The sequence below is a fragment of the Mauremys mutica genome, chromosome 18 (assembly GCF_020497125.1).
Source record: "Mauremys mutica isolate MM-2020 ecotype Southern chromosome 18, ASM2049712v1, whole genome shotgun sequence".
In the NCBI taxonomy this organism is placed as follows: Eukaryota; Metazoa; Chordata; order Testudines; family Geoemydidae; genus Mauremys; species Mauremys mutica.
The window spans coordinates 4,312,004-4,333,273 of record NC_059089.1 but is presented as its reverse complement, the minus strand read 5'-3'; the positions used below and the strand labels follow the sequence as shown (position 1 = coordinate 4,333,273).

General features: G+C 46.8%; 1 protein-coding gene across 5 annotated transcripts in view; it reads right to left on the bottom strand.

Annotated features, from left to right (window-relative positions):
• Positions 1-4,585: 4,585 nt before the first annotated feature.
• Positions 4,586-21,270, bottom strand: part of SLC31A1 (solute carrier family 31 member 1) — a 97,605-nt gene continuing 80,920 nt past the window's right edge. For 3 of the 5 annotated variants that reach the window (XM_044992880.1, XM_044992882.1, XM_044992881.1), the window contains 4 exons: positions 14,673-14,854; positions 8,261-8,333; positions 7,701-7,869; positions 4,586-5,230 (listed from right to left, as the gene is read on the bottom strand). In XM_044992880.1, coding sequence (XP_044848815.1) covers positions 5,029-5,230; positions 7,701-7,869; positions 8,261-8,333; positions 14,673-14,807 — 579 coding nt within the window. In that variant the 5' untranslated portion in view covers positions 14,808-14,854 and the 3' untranslated portion in view covers positions 4,586-5,028. Of the gene's footprint in view, positions 5,231-7,700; positions 7,870-8,260; positions 8,334-14,672; positions 14,855-17,238; positions 17,337-20,307; positions 20,486-21,270 lie in introns of those variants that run through there. The other 2 variants (XM_044992879.1, XM_044992883.1) reach the window with 2 other exon arrangements.

Sequence of the window (21,270 nt, the reverse complement as noted above, 5' to 3'; positions counted from 1 at the left end):
TACCTTTTCCATGTTGGAGGTAGCTGCCAAGACACTTCCACCCCAGTAAAATGCAGTCTACTTTATTAACTAATTATATACAGGAAGAGCTCTATTTGCATTTCAAACAAGTTGTTTCCAGAACAGTGGATTTAAAAACAAAGTCATGGTCCCCTGTTACCAACCCTGTGATACAGCTGGAACCAGCTATAGCTCAACTAAAAGGCACTACCCCCAATTGTTTCCTAAAGGCACTTAGATAAAAAAGCAACAAAAGACAGTTTATTTGCAACAGAAATCAGAGTCTAGGAGTTGAGTGAACACTGTAATTCATCCAAGGTCACAATCAAGAGGCACAGTCTGAAAAAAACATACTTGCATACAGCCCATCGTACATTATCTTTAAGCATGTTAAATCGTTGAAGAACAATTATTAGTCATTGGAGGGGGGGGGCTTTCCTCCAATAGAAGTCTAGTGTCAGCATCAAGAGGTCTGCCTCAAACACTCCTGCAAAAGATTCCAGGCAGGAAAAGGGGTGTTACTAGAAGGTGCTCTAGAGAGGTTGGCAAATCAACGAGCCCGGGCCAGGAACACAGGGATGTTAGGACTGATGTACCATGTGGAGATTGTAACCCAGTGAAGGATGTGGCTCTGTCAGTTTATTTTATAAACACACCACTAGATTGTCAATTTACATTTGACCACAAAGGATAAAACCTGGCCATGGATTGAAGGCTCACGAGAAGCCCACAGAGATAACAGGGGCACATTCATATTAAGTGAGCCTCAAGGTTAAGACATGGCCCTGACCATCCCTTAGCAAACTTGTGAAATGCAACAATTCAGGCTAGTAAAGTCTGTGGAGATTGCGAGACAGCAGGGTCTCATCAAGCAGAGAAAACATGCTGCAACCAGGGTAGAGATGACAGGCACAATTCATGTATCGGGGATGGGGAAGAGTAGTTTTGAATTGTACTCGTTACTGATGTGCCGCTCTCTTCCTCTCCCAGCCTTGGCCTGACTAGCATCAGAACATACTTCACCCACTTGAGCCAGTGCCACCCCTCTAGTGAAGTTATTTAAACTTCAGGGCATGGAGCCATTAATAGCTGGGGGGCAGAAAGCCCCCCCAACCTCCTCCTAAGTGCCATAGGCAGGAGAGAATTGTTTGAAGTACATTAGGAGGCTTTTTCCTTCCATGATACAGCTGGTGCGGGCCACTGCTGGAGAGAGGACATCAGTCTGGCTGGAACTTTGCTGCACTAGTGTACCCAACCTAGTTTTCACTATACATCAGTTACTCCTCAGGAGGCCACTCCTCCCACATCACCTTGGACGTTTATTTGGATATGGAAAACACCAGGATTGTAAAGGGAAGAACCTGCACTGCCAGGCATGGAAGAATGGAGGCAGGAGTCTTCCTTATCTCCCATCAAAATCCCAGAAGGGGTAGTCACATCTGATCCCCTTGATTTTCAGTCACATAAGAACATAAGAACATAAGAAAGGCCGTACCGGGTCAGACCAGAGGTCCATCTAGCCCAGTATCTGTCTACCGACAGTGGCCAATGCCAGGTGCCCCTGAGGGAGTGAACCTAACAGGCAATGATCAAGTGATCTCTCTCCTGCCATCCATCTCCATCCTCTGACGAACAGAGGCTAGGGACACCATTCTTACCCATCCTGGCTAATAGCCATTTATGGACTTAGCCACCATGAATTTATCCAGTCCCCTTTTAAACACTGTTATAGTCCTAGCCTTCACAACCTCCTCAGGTAAGGAGTTCCACAAGTTGACTGTGCGCTGCGTGAAGAAGAACTTCCTTTTATTTGTTTTAAACCTGCTGCCTATTAATTTCATTTGGTGACCCCTAGTTCTTGTATTATGGGAATAAGTAAATAACTTTTCCTTATCCACTTTCTCAACATCACTCATGATTTTATATACCTCTATCATGTCCCCCCTTAGTCTTCTCTTTTCCAAACTGAAGAGTCCTAGCCTCTTTAATCTTTCCTCATATGGGACCCTCTCTAAACCCCTAATCATTTTAGTTGCTCTTTTCTGAACCTTTTCTAGTGCTAGAATATCTTTTTTGAGGTGAGGAGACCACATCTGTACACAGTATTCGAGATGTGGGCGTACCATGGATTTATATAAGGGCAATAATATATTCTCAGTCTTATTTTCTATCCCCTTTTTAATGATTCCTAACATCCTGTTTGCTTTTTTGACCGCCTCTGCACACTGCGTGGACATCTTCAGAGAACTATCCACTATAACTCCAAGATCTTTTTCCTGACTCGTTGTAGCTAAATTAGCCCCCATCATGTTGTATGTATAGTTGGGGTTATTTTTTCCAATGTGCATTACTTTACATTTATCCACATTAAATTTCATTTGCCATTTTGTTGCCCAATCACTTAGTTTTGTGAGATCTTTTTGAAGTTCTTCACAATCTGCTTTTGTCTTAACTATCTTGAGCAGTTTAGTATCATCTGCAAACTTTGCCACCTCACTGTTTACCCCTTTCTCCAGATCATTTATGAATAAATTGAATGCTGACCAGCTACATGAAACAGCAAGAGCTGAAACCTAAGTCCCGTGGCAGCACTTTGAAGTGTGTGTGTGTTCATGTGCGAGCTCTGGGAGAGAGCTCTCCCAGCGCTCCTGGTAAACCACCTCCACGAGGGGTTTAGCTCCGAGGGCTGGGAGCCTGTCCACACTAACGCTTTAAAGTGCTCAGACTTGCTGTGCTCAGGAGGGTGATTTTTCACATCTGAGCAAGTTAGAGCGCTATAAAATGTAAGTGTAGACAAGCCCTCAGAGACTCTACAATGAGTACACTGACAAAGGAAACACTACTGCCAGTTCATCATAGCTGAGCCCATAGCCGCCTGGGACATTAACTGCTGTCAGCAAGCCACAATGTGCTTAGAGGTCAGTGGCTATTTGGACACAACCAGAACATGAACTGGAGTTCATGTTGGGACTGATTCTAAGGCCACACTGACCATGCATCCCCTGGGCAACCTAGCTTTTTCTTCCTTGCCTCTGCCATTTCTCACCCTCTGGTGATTTTATTTAATTTCAGAGCATCTGGGGAGAGTAGAGTTTGTGTGACAGGCTGCTTGAAACAATGTAGCCCTGCCTCTCACATCACATTCAGGGGCTGTAAAACAAATGGCATTTCTCTAGCATCTTTCATCCCAAAGTACCTTACAAATGAGCTAATCAACTCTGAATAGCAGCAGTTCTCCAGCTTTCCCATTCCATGATACTCTTTGGGAGAGACCCAGGCCCACCTTTCCCACAACCAGATCAAGAAGGGCTCCAAGGGCTTGACCTTAGGCCACAGTATCAGAGCCAAGAATATACAGAGATCACATCAAGAACACGAGCAGCCATTTCACACCACACAGCTGCTTAGGACAGGAAATGAGGTGTAAAATAACTAGTTAAGCTGCAAGGGGATTTAAGGAGGCAGAACAGCATTTCTCCCATCAGAATCAGGCCAGCACACTCGGCTAACAGTCCACCTCCTACCCAGAAAACCAAGAGATCTGTAACAAGCGGTCAGGAACTCAGCTTTACATCTCATCTCTAGCACCCTAGCAATACAGAATTCTCTAGTTCCACAGTTTAGCTGTGACTCAGAGGGAAGACCACCAACTACTGAATCAACCCTGCTGCCCACACGGATCTCCCAACAGGACCTGAACCCTGCCTTGTTCGTGAGAACTGTTGGGCTCCTAGCACGAGGGGCCTGGCTGGAAGGTGGGAAGCTCTCCATTGGCTGCTATCCAGCTCTGACATTGGCATTGGTTGCTCCAGCACAGCCATGTTGAGAAGTTCCAGTTTGGTGATTATGATAAAGAAGAGTCCTCAGGGTTGGAACTCCTTTTACTGACCCTATAGTCTCTTATCCCCCAACCCTCATCTAAGAGGAGCAAGTTTTAAGGCTGCTATATCCTCCCTACACAAGTTTGGTTCTTTACCTGCCAGCCCAGCCAAGGAATCTCTACAGAAATGTCAATCTTTAATAGCTTTCTTCATGTCACTTGGTTTAACCGGAAAGAAAAAAGAAATCACAATCTTGTAAACAGTCAGAACAATAGAGCCAGCTGCTGACAATTTGCATGGAATGACAAATCGGAGTCTAACAGCATATGGCTGCAAATCAAGATGAAATCAACAGGACTTCGATGGTTTATTTAAAGTCTCTTTCTGCTACTTAAAAATGCAATTGCTGATTTGCATATGGCGAGTATGTTTCCATGATAAGTAAGCAAAAGTGGCCAGTTCGAAATGTTTCTGCTGTTCAGAGCAAGAATACAGCAGAAAACCAGTAACATTAAACAGACTTGAAAACAGCCCCAGTCTGGCCCAGATACACATAGATACAATATGCCCACTGGAGTTAATAAGAATGGTGCACACTTCTCGGAGCAGACCTAAGCCCATTAGGCCTCTGGTGATTTACCAGCAGCACTCTGTAATTTTGTGGACAGAAGTTTCTACAAACTGCCCCAGAGGGTTTTGCTGGCCCAGAGGTCAGTCATATCCCCGCCTCCCTCCCCCAGGCATTAAGTACAGATTTTTTTTTGAAAATTAAAATAGCCATTGTCACATACTGGCTCCTTTATCGACCATGCATAAACCCCCCAGATCTGAGCATTTATTCTTTAAAAATAAAATGATTTAAAAGGACAGTTCAATAATCTTGAAAATATCTACTTGCTATGTAATTTCAATCAGGGAAAAATCTACAAATATAACATAAATTGTGGTCAAGGGTGGCTCTGGTGTGACCTCAAGAGCTGGTCCATCTAGTGTGGGCGCCAGGCTGCTTGGTGGGAAATCCTCAACACCAGGAATCCCTGTGAGCTGCCCAGGCATTGTCCTGACTAGGACATTGGTGGTAAAACACACACTGATTTTCATGGTGTATGTTGCTTCTCAGACAGCTGGGGAATGATCCTCATCCTCTCGGTGACTGCAGTTAGAGCGAGCGAAGGGGCAGAGAGAGGCTCTCGCTCTGTGTCCAGCATTAATGGCAGTGCTCCGTGATATCCACAACAACTGCCTTTTTCCAGCTGAAGAGGAAGTAGCCAGTGCCTGCGCCTGCTGCCACAGCTATGCAGAGGTATGCATTGTAGGTCATGAAGATCAGCATGAGGAAGTAACTGACCACCACTTGTATGATGTGCAGCACTGTCTGCAGGAGATGAGGGAAGCTCAGCATCTGTTGTCTGAGGAATCAGAAAAGGATGAGCAGTCAGTGAACAAGAGTCACAGGATGGGAAATGCAGGGTCCTCGCAGAGAGAAAATAACCATGGGCTGGGAATGCCAAGTTACATAAGAACATAAGCACGGCTGTACTGGGTCAGACCATAGGTCCATCCAGCCCAGTAACCTGTCTACTGTCAGTGACCAATGCCAGGTGCCCCAAACAGAGTGAACCTAACAAGTCATGATCAAGTTATCTCCACCCTCTGACAAACAGAGGCTAGGGACACCATTCCTTACCCATCCTGGCTAATAGCCATTAATGGACTTAACCTCCATGAATTTATCCAGTTCTCTTTTAAACCCTGTTATAGTCCTAGTCTTCACAACCTCCTCAGGCAAGGAGTTCCACAGGTTGACTGTGCGCTGTGTGAAGAACTTCCTTTTATTTGTTTTAAACCTGCTGCCCATTAATTTCATTTGGTGGCCCCTAGTTCTTACATTATGGGAACAAGTAAAAATAACTTTTCCTTATTCACTTTCTCCACACCACTCATGATTTTATAGACCGCTACCATATCCCCCCTTAGTCTCCTTTTTTTCCAAGCTGAAAAGTCCTAGCCTCTTTACTCTCTCCTCATATGGGACCCATTCCAACCCCTAATTATTTTAGTTGCCCTTCTCTGAACCTTTTCTAATGCCAGTATAGCTTTTTTGAGATGAGGAGATCACATCTGTACACAGTATTCAAGATGTGGGTGCACCATGGCAATATGATATTCTACGTCTTATTCTCTATCCCTTTTTTAATGATTCTTAACATCCTGTTCGCAGGCCCGGTGCAAGGATGCTTAGTGCCCTAGGCGAAACTTCCACCTTGCGCCCCCCCCCCCGCACCCCTGCCCCAAGGCCCCCCTGCAGCAGAACCCCCCCTCCACCCTGAGGCGCCCCCCTTGCGGCAGCTCCCCACTCCCCACCCTCCACCCTGAGGCCCCCCCCGCCCCAGCTCACCCCTGCTCCACACACGAGCACGAGCACCCCAAGCACGCTGTCGCTGCTTCACTTCTCCCGCCTCCCAGGTTTGCGGCGCCAATCAGCTTAGGCGCTGCAAGCCTGGGACAGGGGAGAAGTGAAGCAGCCACGGCGTGCTTGGGGAGGAGGCGGGGCTGGGGTGAGCTGGGGCGGGGAGTTCCCCTGCATGCCGCCCCCCCCCCACTTGCTGCAAGCGGCCCTCCCTGCGCTCTCCTGCCCCAGCTCCCTCCTCCTAAATGCCAGTGGCGACCGGGGCGGCCGAAGATCCGGCCGCCGCAGTCGCTGCCAAAGAAAATGGTGGCCCCCAAATCCTAGTGCCCTAGGCGACCGCCTAGGTTGCCTAAATGGTTGCACTGGCCCTGTCTGTTCGCTTTTTGGCCGCCGCTGCACACTGCGTGGACGTCTTCAGAGAACTATCCACAATGACTCCAAGATGGAGGTTAAGTCCATTAATGGCTATTAGCCAGGCTGGGTAAGGAATGGTGTCCCTAGCCTCTGTCTGTCAGAGGGTGGAGATGGATGGCAGGAGAGAGATCACTTGATCATTGCCTGTTAGGTTCACTCCTTCTGGGGCACTTGGCATTGTCCATTGTCGGTAGACAGGATACTGGGCTAGATGGACCTTTGGTCTGACCCGGTACGGCCGTTCTTATGATCTTTTTCCTGATTAGTTGTAGCTAAATTAGCCGTCATCATATTGTATGTATAGTTGGGGTTATTTTTTTCAAACGTGCATTACTTTACATTTAACCACATTAAATTTCATTTGCCATTTTGTTGCCCAATCACTTAGTTTTTCTGAGATCTTTTTGAAGTTGGCCATGAAACACCAAGAGAGATGGGATAGTAAAGGGCAGAGATCTCCTGTCATGTGTATTTGTCATAGATGACTGCAATGTTCTCCATGAAGCTGGGTGCTTTGTAATAAAACTGGTTATTCCTGAATAAGGAATAACTATGTTCACTGGGTGATCACAGCTGCTAAGATCAAAATCATTCCAGCTCATTTTACTACCTGGACCTCATTGCCAGCCACACAGAGCAGCTTGTATGCAAACAGAGTCCTTGACCACTCATGGGCACAGAAAGATCCTTTGGTGCCTTATGTAAGAATAGGCAGAGAGAGTCTAGTGTCCTGGCCAAATTAAAATGTGGAAACAGCACACCTCCCTACGAGCTTCCCCTGCTTTTATTTGTTGTTTCCCTTTTCGTAAAAAGGGCCTCACGTGGCTGGTGCAGAGTAGCTGTTGCATTCCCTTCCCTCCAAAAAAGGGAGCTGCAGGTTCCCTGTATTTACAGTTTGTTCTTTAGGCTCCTTCAGGATGAAGTGTGTACAAGCATGAAGTTAGTTTTACTGCAGAGGACTATTTGATCTGTATAGAATTTGCTATGTTTCAGTCTTCCTTGTGTTTTCTGCTGAGATGAGCAGGGTTTGTGTTAGAAGGAAAGTGGATTCTTACCCAACTGTTTTGTGCGTCTCCATCAAAGTGGTGCCATTTGGTCCCGGGACAGGCATGGAGTTGTAGCGAATGCTGACCTGTGATTTACGGAGCAGACTCTCCCGGGCTATTTTGAGGCCCTCATAAAACATGGCTAGGAAGAAGACTGCAACAAAAGCACCAGCCATTTCTGACAGACAGGAAAGGACAAAACAAGGTTACTGACTCTGCACAGGATGAGTCATCTGCTTCAAGCAAATAGAGAAAAGCACCTAACAATCCAACAAACTGCTCCCACTGCACAGGCCACAGGGAGTGCGATGTCCAACCGCATAAAGTGAAACTCTTGACCACATTCGCTAAGGCTTGTGCAACACTCAAATAGTGACACGGAAGTCATCCCATCACCTTCAGCCTCTGTGCCCCAATTTCCAACCTGTTAACCATCTTGCCTTGGACGCTCTAGGAACCTCTGACCTCATGGGGTGGGGTCATTCAGACAAGACTGCTCAGTAGCAAGCCTTTGGTTTGGCCTGGGGTGAGCAACAAGTCAGCCGTTTTGCTAACATAACTTTACTAACCTCCAGGTGTATTGATCATCAGTCCATAAAAAAGCAGTGGCACGTTCTTGTAGCTGAAGTGGAAAGTCATGTCCTGGCCAAGACAGAAAAATCATTTAAAACCTCAGCAAGATGCGTAAGCTCCAAGGGAGGGAGACAGAACTTCACATAACACACAAACAAGCCCTAAGAAAGTTAAATGGAAGGACATTGTGACAATATAACTAGAGTTAACCTTGGAGGCAGTCCATTCTGGTCAGTAACTAAGTACATAGTTGAAATGACATTCTACCGCAAACCTAGTGTAGCAGAAACACAGACTGCAGTGCTAGGTATTGCTGTGCACACTCCAGTTACAGCTGTAACTAGTCGCTTGTCCATTTGTAACGATTTTAATTGAAAAGTCACTGGATTTTACTCTAAAAATTTCTCCGGCAGCATTTTTCTTACTTTGCCTATATGTAAATTTCAATCATCATCAATGGATTTTTTTTGTCAGTTTGTGTGTGCACGGTGATTAACATTTATCCATAAAAATTTAACCCTTCAAACCCTACCTATAACTTAAATAAAGGTTTTTTATTGTTTTGTTAATTTCTTTTTAAAAAGTGATCCCACATAGGTCATTAAGGTGTGCCCAGTGTGTTGGTGCATTGCCACAGAACTGTGCATCTTCAGACATTTTTTTTTTTCAGGGTTAAAAAGATCTAGTGGAGTTTCTCCCTTCTTTGAATCTTATTGGAAGATGTCTTCAGGTTATAAAAAGATGACAATGTAAATTAAAGACAGAACAGAGAGAGAGAGAGGATGCTTCTTCTTCAGGCAACTAACAGAAGTTGCTAGATCACAGGCCCTGGTTCTCATGGGGGACTTCAATCACCTCGATATCTGCTGGGAGAGCAATACAGCAGTGCACAGACAATCCAGGAAGTTTTGGGAAAATGTTGGGGACAATTTCCTGGTGCAAGTGCTGGAGGAACCAACTAGGGGCAGAGCTCTTCTTGACCTGCTGCTCACAAACAGGGAAAAATTAGTGGGGAAGCGAAAGTGGATGGGAACCTGGGAGGTAGTAACCATGAGATGATCGAGTTCAGGATCCTGACACAAGGAAGAAAGGAGAGCAGCAGAATATGGACCCTGGACTTCAGAAAAGCAGACTTTTCTGCTGATGGGCAGGATCCCCTGGGAGAATAACATGAAGTGGAAAGGAGTCCAGGAGAGCTGGCTGTATTTTAAAGAATCTTTATTGAGGTTGCAGGAACAAACCATCCCAATGTGCAGACAGAACAGTATATATGGTGGGCGACCAGCTTGGCTTAACAGTGAAATCCTTGCACACAAAACACAAAAAAAGACGCTTACAAGAAGTGGCAGATTGGACAAATGACCAGGGAGGAGTATAAAAATATTGCTCAGGCATGCAGGAGTGAAATCAGGAAGGCCAAATCACACTGGAGTTGCAGCTAGCAAGGGATGTTAAGAGTAACAAGAAGGGTTTCTACAGGTATGTTAGCAACAAGAAGGTGGTCAAGGAAAGTGTGGGCCCCTTATCGAATGGGGGAGGAAACCTGATGACAGAGGATGTGGAAAAAGCTAATGTACTCAATGCTTTTTCTGCCTCTGTCTTCACAAACAAGATAGTTCCCAGACTGCTGCACTGCGCAGCACAGTATGGGGAGGACATGACCAGCCCTCTGTGGAGAAAAGTGGTTCAGGACTATTTAGAAAAACTGGATGAGCACAAGTCCATGGGGCCGGATGCACTGCATCCGAGGGTGCTAAAAGAGGTGGCGGATGAGATTGCAGAGCCATTGGCCATTATCTTTGAAAACTCATGGCAATCGGGGGAGGTCCCGGATGACTGGAGAAAGGCTAACGTAGTGCCCATCTTTAAAAAAGGGAAGGAGGACAACCAAGGGAACTACAGGCCCTTTAGCCTCACCTCAGTCCCTAGAAAAATCATGGAGTAGCTCGTCAAGGAATCAATTTTAAAGCACTTAAAGGAGGGGAAAGTGATCAGGAATAGTCAGCATGGATTCACCAAGGGCAAGTCGTGCCTGACTAACCTAATTGCCTTCTATGAGAAGATAACAGGCTCTGTGGATCAAGGGAAAGCAATGGACGTGTTATTCCTTGACTTTAGCAAAGCTTTTGATATGGTCTCCCCCAGTATTCTTCCCATCAAGTTAAAGAAGTATGGGCTGGATGAATGGACTATAAGGTGGATAGAAAGCTGGCTAGATCATCGGGCTCAACGGGTAGTGATCAATGGCTCCATGTCTAGTTGGCAGCTGGTATCAAGTGGAGTGCCCCAAGGGTCGGTCCTGGGGCCGGTTTTGTTCAATATCTTCATTAATGATATGGAGAATGGCATGGACTGCACTCTCAGCAAGAAAAACAGGAGTACTTGTGGCACCTTAAAGACTAACAAATTTATTGTAGCATGAGCTTTCGTGAGCTAAAGCTCACTTCTTCGGATGCATAGAATGGAACACACAGACAGGAGATATTTATACATACAGAGAACATGAAAAGGTGGAAGTATGCATACCAACAGGCAGAGTCTAATCAATTGAGATGAGCTATCGTTAGCAGGAGGAAAAAAAACTTTTTGAAGTGATAATTAAGATGGCCCATAGAAGGTGTGAGGAGAACTTAACATAGGGAAATAGATTCAATTGGTGTAATGACCCAACCATTCCCAGTCTTTATTAAGACCACAGTTAATGGTATCTAGTTTGCATATTAATTCAAGTTCAGCAGTCTCTCTTTGGAGTCTGTTTTTGAAGTTTTTTTGTTGCAAAATTGCCACCTTCAAGTCTGTCACTGAGTGGTTAGGAAGGTTGAAGTGTTCTCCCACTGGTTTTTGAATGTTATGATTCCTGATGTCAGATTTGTGTCCATTTATTCTTTTGCGTAGAGACTGTCCGGTTTGGCCAATGTACATGGCAGAGGGGCATTGCTGGCACATGATGGCATATATCACGTTGGTAGATGTGCAGGTGTACGAGCCCCTGATGGTGTGTCTGATGTGATTAGGTCCTGTGATGGTGTCACTTGAATGGATATGTGGACAGAGCTGGCATCGGGCTTTATTGCAAGGATAGGTTCCTGGGTTAGTGTTTATGTTGTATGGTGTGCGGTTACTCCTGTTTTTTTTGCGGATACAGACTAACACGGCTGCTACTCTGAAACTCTCAGCAAGTTTGCAGATGACACTAAACTGGGAGGAGTGTTAGATACACTGGAGGGTAGGGATAGGATACAGAGGGACCTAGACAAATTAGAGGATTGGGCCTAAAGAAATCGGATGATGTTCAAAGGACAAGTGCTGAGTCCTGCACTTAGGACGAAAGAATCCCATGCACTGCTACAGACTAGGCATCGAGTGGCTAGGCAGCAATTCAGCAGAAAAGGACCTAGGGGTTACAGTAGACAAGAAGCTGGATATGAGTCAACAGTGGGCCCCTGTTGCCAAGAAGGCTAACAGCATTTTGGGTTGTATAAGTAGAGGCATTGCCAGTAGATGGAGGGACGTGATCCTTCCCCTCTATTAGGCATTGGTGAAGCCTCATCTGGAGTACTGTGTCCAGTTTTGGGCCCTGCACTACAAGAAGGATATGGAAAAATTGGAAAGAGTCAAGCGGAGGACAACAAAAATGATTAGGAGGCTGGAGCACATGATTTAGGAGGAGAGGCTGAGGAAACTGGGATTATTTAGTCTGCAGAAGAATGAGGGGGGATTTGATAGCTGCTTTCAACTACCTGAAAGGGGGTTCCAAAGAGGATGGATCTAGACTGTTCTCAGTGGTACTAGATGACAGAACAAGGAGTAATGGTCTCAGGTTGTAGTGGGATAGGTTTAGATTGGATACCAGGAAAAACTTTTTCACTAGGAGGGTGGTGAAGCACTGGAATAGAATAGCTCTGGAACCTTCCTTAGAGGTTTTTAAGGTCAGGCTTGACAAAGCCCTGGCTGGGATGATTTAGCTGGGGATTGGCCCTTGTAAAGGTGTGCGACTCACCCCTGCGGCACCTCCTGCGGGTCTCTTCTGGGAATTAGCTCATCCAGCCTCCGGAGCATCCTCTGCAGGCCGGTGTCCTGCTTGTAGCTGGCCCCCTGTGTCCCTCCCGGACCCTGGTCCTCCTTTACCCTGGGCTGCCCCCTGGCAATAACCCCACCAATCTCTATGGGTCTCCCCTCTCTGGGAAACCCCCAACTCTCTAATCCCCACCTTGCCTCAGTCGGGCTACTACCAGTCATCGCCAAGCCCCTGCTCCCTGGGGCAGACTGCAATGTAAAAGCCACTCATCATAGGCAAGGGGGTTTGGACCTGAGGCCTTCCTCTGCCTCCCAGTACCTCTATGGGCCTTGGACCAGGCCCTGCAGCCTGGGGAGTTGCCAGCCTGGAGCTCCCCTGCTCCTCTGGCTCTCCCCAGCCCTGCTTCACTTCCATTGCCCTTACTGCAGGCAGCCAGGCCCTGCTCTCTCCCAGCCTGGAGAGAGACTCCTCCTGGGCCTCTGGCTCACAGCCTTTTATACAGGCCAGCTGTGGCCTGATTGGGGCATGGCCCAGCTGCGGTTGCTCTGCCAATCAGCCCAGCTTTTCCCCTGCCCCAGCCCTCTGCCAGAGCTGTGTTAAGCCATTCCGGGCAGGAGCAGGGGACCACCCCACTACAGTCGTGCTTTGAGCAGGGGGCTGGACTAGATGACCTCCTGAGGTCCCTTCCAACCCTGAGATTCTATGATACTATGATACACACACTCTACAAGTATTGATGAGAGAGCTTCACAGAAGAGAGTCCTGATTCCACCATCATAACAGAAATGCAGGGTGGGTGTCTGGGCTGGTACCAGCAGGATTCAGGAAGCTGTGTTAGCAGGGAGGGAAGCCACCCATCTCATTTCACATGGCAAACCAGACAGCAGCAAATGCCAAGTGAGTGGAATGGCCCCTCTCTCCAATGGACCACAAGGGTCCACTTACGGGAGCAGCATCTGTAGTGGCTGCCATATAACATTTAGTATGAAAATGGGTGCAAAGACACAACTCTCAGTCCTAGGGGTAGGAACAGTTTGTAAGGGAAAAAGCAGCACAAATACCGTAAAGCTAGTGGAGCCAGTCAGTAAGGGATTTCCCCTGTAGTGAGAGGAGAACAATGGAGACAGGCAGCCAGGGTGGATTAGAGGGAAAGTTTCTGTCTCCCTCTGCTGGCAAGAGGGCTCTGTGACAGTGCCAGCCAGCCTGGCTGTTTGGGGAGGCACAGCCTTCACTACCCGGCCCTCCATACAATTTTGCAACCCCAATGTCACCCTCGGGCCAAAAAGTTTGCCCACCCCTACAGTAGAGGAAACAATGTGGTGACTGACACACAAACTGGCACCCACCAAAATACTGTACATTCAGCGTGGCATTGTCCTGCACTCAGGTCATGGGGATGAGTTAAGGAATGGGGTTGGGCTTGGTTACTTTGATTCAATCGTAACTTAGATCTTTCTCTCATTTATTACAGTGAATGTTCTTCACAGAGCTGGTTAATGTTCTTGCTAGGAGCTCAGATGAAGAGTTCTATTCCAGGAGTTCTCAAATGGGGGTCGGGACCCCTCAGGGGGTCACGAGGTTATTACATGGTGGGGGAGTTGTGAGCTGTCAGCCTCCACCCCAAACCCCACTTTGCAATCAGCATTTATAATGGTGTTAAATATAAAAAAAGTGTTTTTAATTCATAAAGGGGGTCACACTCAGAGGCTTGTTATATGAAAGGGGGGGTCACCAATATAAAAGTTTGAGAACCTCTTTTCTATTCATTTCCTTTTGTCTATAGGAAAATCCCAGTAAGGAAAGACCACATATTCTTTGGTCCAAATGACTCAGAGCAGCTATCCCAGCAAATGCCTAGAGAGGCCCTTCCAGAAACACTCAGGCTTTCATGCATGTCTTCTGCTCACAAAAGGTGGGGTGCCAAGCATGCAGGCTACCTGGCTTTCTGCAAGGGAAGCACAGTTTGCAGTAAAATGAGCCCAACTCTTGAACACATTTCATATGACAGAATGTCCTCTGGGGAAACTGCCCTTGTTGCCTCTCCCAGCTCAGATACACAAACCAAGGCAGGACAGATTTTCATTTATGTTAACAGCTGCCACAGAAGACAGAACAGCACATTTGGGGCAAGCAGCAATATTAGAGGATTTAAAGAATCCTTGTAGAGAAACACCCCTCAGGAAGTGAGCTCAGCAACTGGGTGAATGGATTTAGTGCTATTAAGTCATGTCCTCCCTGCAGCTAAACATTAATAAATAAGCATTTTAGAAAACTGATTCTGACTCCTTGCTGATTCTGACTCCTGTTCAGGGAGGCAAAAGTCTTTGGACTTTGGAAACCGAGCTCAATTTAAGCTCTGGATGATGTGTACTTTTCTGGACTTCACTTACCATCATCATCATCCCTTCTCCATGATTGTGCCCCTGTGATGTTGTAGGGTGATGGTGTTCCGAGGTTGGATGATAATGCTCAGAGGTGGATGCCATGGAGCTGTTCATCATATGGTTTGCATGGTGGCTGGACATCTTTACTGCAGAGTTGTCAATGATGGCACACACAGGACAGTGGGAGCCTTGAAGAAAGATGGAATAATGGATGTTAGGGCGAGAGTCACAGGAAACCCTTCTCCAAACAGAAGGCAGTTTCTATTGTCCACAAAGAAGAAGTCAGGCCTCCAACAAGCCACACCACGCGAACTGCTGTCCTAGAGATGTGGCTCATAACTTGGGACATACCATCATCCCTCAAGCTCCGTACACAGAACTCAAAGCAAACGTTGCATTTCCAATGAGGTGTGTTTCCATTATGTTAATTTCTTTAATATCTTTGTAACTCTGTAGTGGGTGGTAAGCACACAAGGTCGCTACCCTGAAGAACCTACAATCCAATTGAGAAAACATGCAGCAGGGAAGAAAGGATCCTTTTAAACTCATTAAGTGAAAAAAAGTCTCCTCTAAACTCCAGACATTGAACATGCAAAAGCTGACTTTTGTTGCTGCTGAATCTAATTGCTCCCAAGCCCTATTTTAATTTAATCTATCAAGGTATCAGATTCACAATAATTCTCCTAATTGGCAGCCATGCATTTGATTGGGAACAGGTCTATCCAAAAATTGCATTACTTTGGGACAAGAGTTATTGCTGATGGAAAGGTCTGGAATAGCCCCAGGCAAGCCAGTCTCATTTCGAGGAACTTTCGTTCTTCACCTCTCCCCTCTAATTACTTTAGACATAATGAGAGAGAGAAAAACATATAGAAGGCTGCAAATCCAAAACCATTAAATCTGTTTACTGCAAATCAAGTGGGTCTGGACGGGCACTTTAGAACAAGAAGAGAGCAAATAAATGGCTAATGGTGGTCATGGTTTCTCCCCCTCCCTGGGGTGAGGTGCCTGTCACAGGAGCTGATCTCAAAATGCTCTGGAGAGTAAAAGAGCAAAGGCAGAAAGGATTAAGGGTTCAGAGGAGATTTAGAAAGGAGCTGGAGAGTCGGTGAGGCATAGGGATACAGAGAAGGGGACAACTTATACCTCATATCAAACATTGAAGTGAATGATATAGCTAATGTAATCTACTGGGCGGAGGGGGAAGAAAGAATCCCTCTTTCCATACTTACTGTTCAAACCCAAGGGTTTGGCATGAGGAGCACAGAGGCCACACAGGCATAATCAGACTGTGAGCAAATTAAGGGAATATTAAGGGCTAGTGCAAATAGCAGAAGAAAGTAACTACTGTATCCTCAGCGCTCTCGCCTGGGAGCAAGCATTACAGGTGGGCTCAGTGTTTATTTGTTCAATGCATCAGAAGAGCCTACTGCCTCATCTACATGCACATACAACTGTTAAATTTCAAAGCCAAAGAACCAGAGTGGAGGAAACACCCACTGACACACACACACACAACCCCAAGCCTCAAATCTCTCCTGCCCAAGCAAAGGGGCAAACAACTGTACAGCCCTGTATATTAGGTCTTGCAAGAGACATGCTGCATGGGCACTGCAGAACAACCAGGGCCTTGGACAGAAGCATGGTGCCTCAAATAGACAGTGATTCAGGAAACCTGGGCTCTCTTCCCAGCTCTGCCACCAATTTGCCATGTGGCCTTAGTTAAGTCATTTAGCACCAGTTCTGAAGGCTCTCCCAGAGCTTGACAAAACTGAAAAGCATTGCTCTGCTCTCCTTGGAGAGATGTGCTAGGTAGCCCTATTGACTACAACAGACTGTGCTCTGGGTCCTTTATGGTCTAGGATTCTATTCACAACAAAGTGATACAGTTTTAAAAAAACCAATGAAATGAAAACCCATCTCAACCATCCTAAAGCCACAAGCTACAGGAGACAGTGGGAAGGGGAGTGTTGTGTGCAGAAGAGATGGAGAAAGGTCTTCGATATGGGAGCAATGGTGATCAGGAAACAACCCAGCTTTTGTAGAAGTTTTTAGGTGGTTGGAAAATGGAAGGGGAGATGCTGAGAGAAGCACACCAGAAACTGATACTTCTGGAGTGAGCTCTGAGTTTACCAGTGCTCTCAAGCTTTTTTACTGGTGACCCCTTTCACATAGCAAGCCTCTGAGTGTGACCCCCCTTAAATATATTAAAAAGTGTTTTTAATTTATAACACCATTATAAATGCTGGAGCAAAGCAGGGTTTGGGGTGGAGGTTGACAGCTCGCGACCCCCCCCCCCATGTAATAACCTTGCGATCCCCTGAGGAGTCCCAACCCCCAGTTTGAGAACCCCTTTAAGCTAAATAATTAAGTGATGTTTCCAGAGTTTGAGGATTTTGTGCATTCTGCCACCCCTTCCTTCTCACAGTAGGATAATATGAAATTCCCCCTCCTCCCCCGAAAACCACTTTCATTCCCCCACTGATGTCATTAATGGCTTTTCCCTGGATGCACCAGTGTTGAAATTAAACAACTATCCCTCTTTAAACTGCCACCCTTCTCCCTAACATACCTGTAAAATCAACAGCAATAGCCAAGTCCCTAGCAGACTCCAGGAAGTCTTGGCTCTTCTTCCTTTTCAGGTAAAAAACTGTGTGGGAGGTAGGGATTATTTTTTAGATTTTAATTATTTACTCTTTGTCTTGGGTTGCTGGGGATGCCAGCAGTGGGAGGAGCATTCAGAAAAAGCTAACTACCTTAACAAAATGACAGTGAAGTATTCGAGTGAGAAAGTGGGGTTTGGTTCTGTTGTGCCGTTTGTGGGGGGATTGGTTTTGTTTTTTCAAGTCTGAGTTGGTTAATACTGCCCTTGGTGATGTTCACACAAAGCCTTTCTCCCTAAGGAACGAGGACCACTGATCTCCCCGCCACACACACCCCTAAGATCTCTACAGCTATTTGACACGTGTAGTAAGATATTTCGTGAGCCCTTAAAGTAAGATAATGACGGAGAGACAGCTCAAGCCATTGTGCAAAGGGAATCAATACATGGAAAAATCATTTAAAAATAAGAGTCACCCCCCTGGAGAGCAAGGAAAAAGTCAGCCTGGCTGCATAGTGAGTGCTGGGCACTAATCGACTGAAGTTACAATCAAGGATGTTCACTCTCCCCAGCTGATGGTGGGAACAGATGGCTTGGAGCAGCAGCTCTAGTAAATTAGTGGGTTTGTGGGTCTGCAACAAGACTTAAGGCAGCAAGAGCAATCCAGAGTAACAAGTTGGCTGCCAGGCGAAGAGCTGTATATCCTGCAAGAGGCATCGCTTTTACAAAGCCAGAGTCTAACTGGGGCCAGATGCTAGCTCCTATTATGGCAAAAGCTTTAAGTAGGTTCAGTCCAGAGCACACACCCAGCCGTCAGCGGCGGGTATTTTTATGCGAACGGGAGGTTTGCTCTCCAGATTGCACTGCTGCCTGCTCTAGCACTTATTAATGCACTCAGGGAAGGAAATAAAATTACACAGTGACTACTGAGACCTGGACAGGTTCACCTGTCTGCACAGCACTTCTAGCACATGCATCCTCAACAGCATCCTACTGAGTGAGGAAGAAAAGTAGGGAAGGGAAAAACAGGTTAAGGGATAAATTTCCTCTGCATCTCATTTTGCTGACTCTTTCACATCACAGTTTAGTTCTGGAGCCAGCTCTCTATACAGGGGCAGTGCGTTCCGTTTGAAGGCTCATCAAGACATTAAGAGAAGCAGACCAGGACTTACACACAGGACTAGAAGCCCAGAACCAGATCCTGAGTTCTAATCCCAACTCTGGACACCAATTCCCTCCATCGCTTTGGGCCAGACACCCCGTCTCAGTTCCCACCCACCAACCCCACTCATCCATGAGCAGAACCAGTTCTCAGGACATGCAGACAATGCAGATGTAGGTGGGGTCACTCCTCTGTGGAGCCCTGGGACTGACGTAGCAGAGTATTACTGGGGATTATAGAGAGCGACTGAAGGAAGATTGGCCACCTCTTGGCTTACTCTCAGAAGATGAAAGACAAGCACTGGTTGTACCATAGGGATCCCGATGCTCCCCTTTTCCCAGGGGATCTGCAAGGGCCAGTTAAGAAGAACGAGGTGCTTTGAGGAGGCAACACGCTATGTAAAGAATAGTCCATTGTGGCTCTTCCCTGGAGACAGCCAGGCCTGTTGCTCAGACCTCTCTGGGGTAAGCTCTCCAGTGGCAGCCAGTCCTTCACACATCCCAGAGAGACACTACAGGTCAGGAAAGGTTTAGACTGGGGGCGGGATCCAGACAAATGCTGAAGAGGAAGCACTCAGCCTGGTCTAAGGGTCTGTCTACACTTAACTAGAGATGTGACTGCAGCCCATGCAGATGCACCCCAGTTTGCTTAGACCTAACTAGTGCGAATACCAACAGCAGTGAAGCCCTAACAGCACAGGCTTCAACCCAGGCCAGCCACTCAAGTCGATACCTAGGATCCCTGGCAGGCTTGCAAAGCCCATACTGAAGACTGTGCTGCTGCGACTTCACTACTCTTGGTACCAGAGCTAGATCGGGTACATCTACACATGCTGCAGCCACATCTCCAACTGCAGCACAGACAAACTCTAAGGCTTTGGCTACACTTGCATTTCAAAGCGCTGCCGCGGCAGCGCTTTGAAGCGCTAAGTGTAATCAAAGCGCCAGCGCTGGGAGAAAACTCTCCCAGCGCTGTCCGTACTCCACTTCCCTGTGGGGAATAACGGACAGCGCTGGGAGCGCGGCTCCCAGCGCTGGGGCTTTGACTACACTGGCGCTTTGCAGCGCCGCAATTTGCAGCGCTGCAGAGGGTGTGTTTTCACACCCTGCTGCAGTGCTGCAAATTTGTAAGTGTAGCCAAGCCCTAAGACTCCTAGTGGGCAAATGGAGCCCTTCTTGCCAAGCCAGACAGCTAAGTGGATTCCACTACACTGAGCCCCCTTTGAAATTAATACCAGTCACAGACATAACCAAAAAATAATCAACTCCCACAGCACTTAAACATGCTCCACACAATAGAGTTGTTCAGCTTTTCACACACCAGCTATTCAAAGGAATAAAAGCCATCCATTTCCATGGCTACTGCCCAGAAGAATGGGACCCTTGCAAAACACCTATCAGGTTCTCTTGTATGAGGGTTATTTACTCTATTCCTGGAATAGTGTTTGTCAGAGGTCCTAGTGACAGTACATGCATCAGCCATGTTGGGAGGGGGACATCAGTCCCCAGATGGTTCCATCTTGCAACACAGGTGAGACAGCATTCCTGATTGGGGGACAACCATGTGGCAAATGGGTCTCCTGACGGGGTTGATTTAGTGGCAAGAACAGCATTTAGAGGTTCACAAACTAAAGCCAGCTAATCTCTACATTCCCCAGAGCAGGTAGTGAAAGTTTCAGGATTTAAAGCTGATGCCAAACTGTAATGAAAGCCCTGAAAGCAAACCTAGAGAAGAAGAGAAACTGAACTGTTCACAAGTCATAAGCACAAAAGACACAGTTTCTGTGCCATTCCCAAGCCATGAATCTGCCAGTCCTGCCTGATGCTAAGAAGCGATACATACAAGAAATACATGGCAGTTATTAGCAGTCTACTTACGGCAGTCCAGCTGGCAGCCAACAATTTCCAACCTTCCTGACTTGCTCTGAGCAGCCACCCTCGAGTTCAGAGCTTTTCAAAGGAAGACACCCTAGCCAGATGTGGGAGGGGGAGGAGAGTCCATAGACACACTGCAGTACTGTTCACTCCCTCAACCTGTGGTCTGCAGTGAATGGTCTGAGCTAGTCATCATAAGACCAGAGTGCTGCCTCTGGTTTATTCCATTTCCTGACACCCTTGCCAGCTTCAAACGCTTCCTCTCCAAAATAAAAGCCTGCCTCCGGGGCATCACTAAACTCAAGGAGATTACACTCAAAAGCAGCCAGCATATTCTACCTGTTGTATTTCATGAGTTGGGGTTCTAAAGCTGTATTTCTTGGTTTCCCAGCTCAGCACGGGAAGGTCATTCTGGTCTGGACTCTGTACAGCAAGTGTCAACCCAGGATCACAGTGGCCGTACACAGTGAAGTATGTAGGATGCAACAGGTTGATACCCCTGATCCACCTCAGAAGGCACAGGGGAAGTGGGTCTTTGGGGGTTCAAAGGAGGAGAGGTCAGATCTTGTGACTGTTTAGCTGGGAGATGCTAGAGATGCCTAGGCGGGAGTGAAAGAAGAGGGGCAGGAGGCGAGGAGAGCAGGGATGTGGCCATGGTACAGCTGTGTTGAGCTATGAAGGGGAGGATGAGGGTCTTGCATGTGATCTGAAAAGGAGTGTGGAAACCAGCAATGGGATTGGAGAAAGGAAGATAAGGACAGACTGGCGCGTGAGGGAGATGGGCATTTGGGCAGCTGCATATAGCACGCACCAGAATTGGGGGCTTCTGTTTTCTAACGAACAAAAATCGAAAGAATTCACAGCCTTGTTACCGTTTAAGATAGATTTCAAGAGGCCTTTGAAAACCTCAGCCTAGGAGCATTAAGGTACAGACCCGGCACCTCTCGCTATAGACCCAAGGGATCT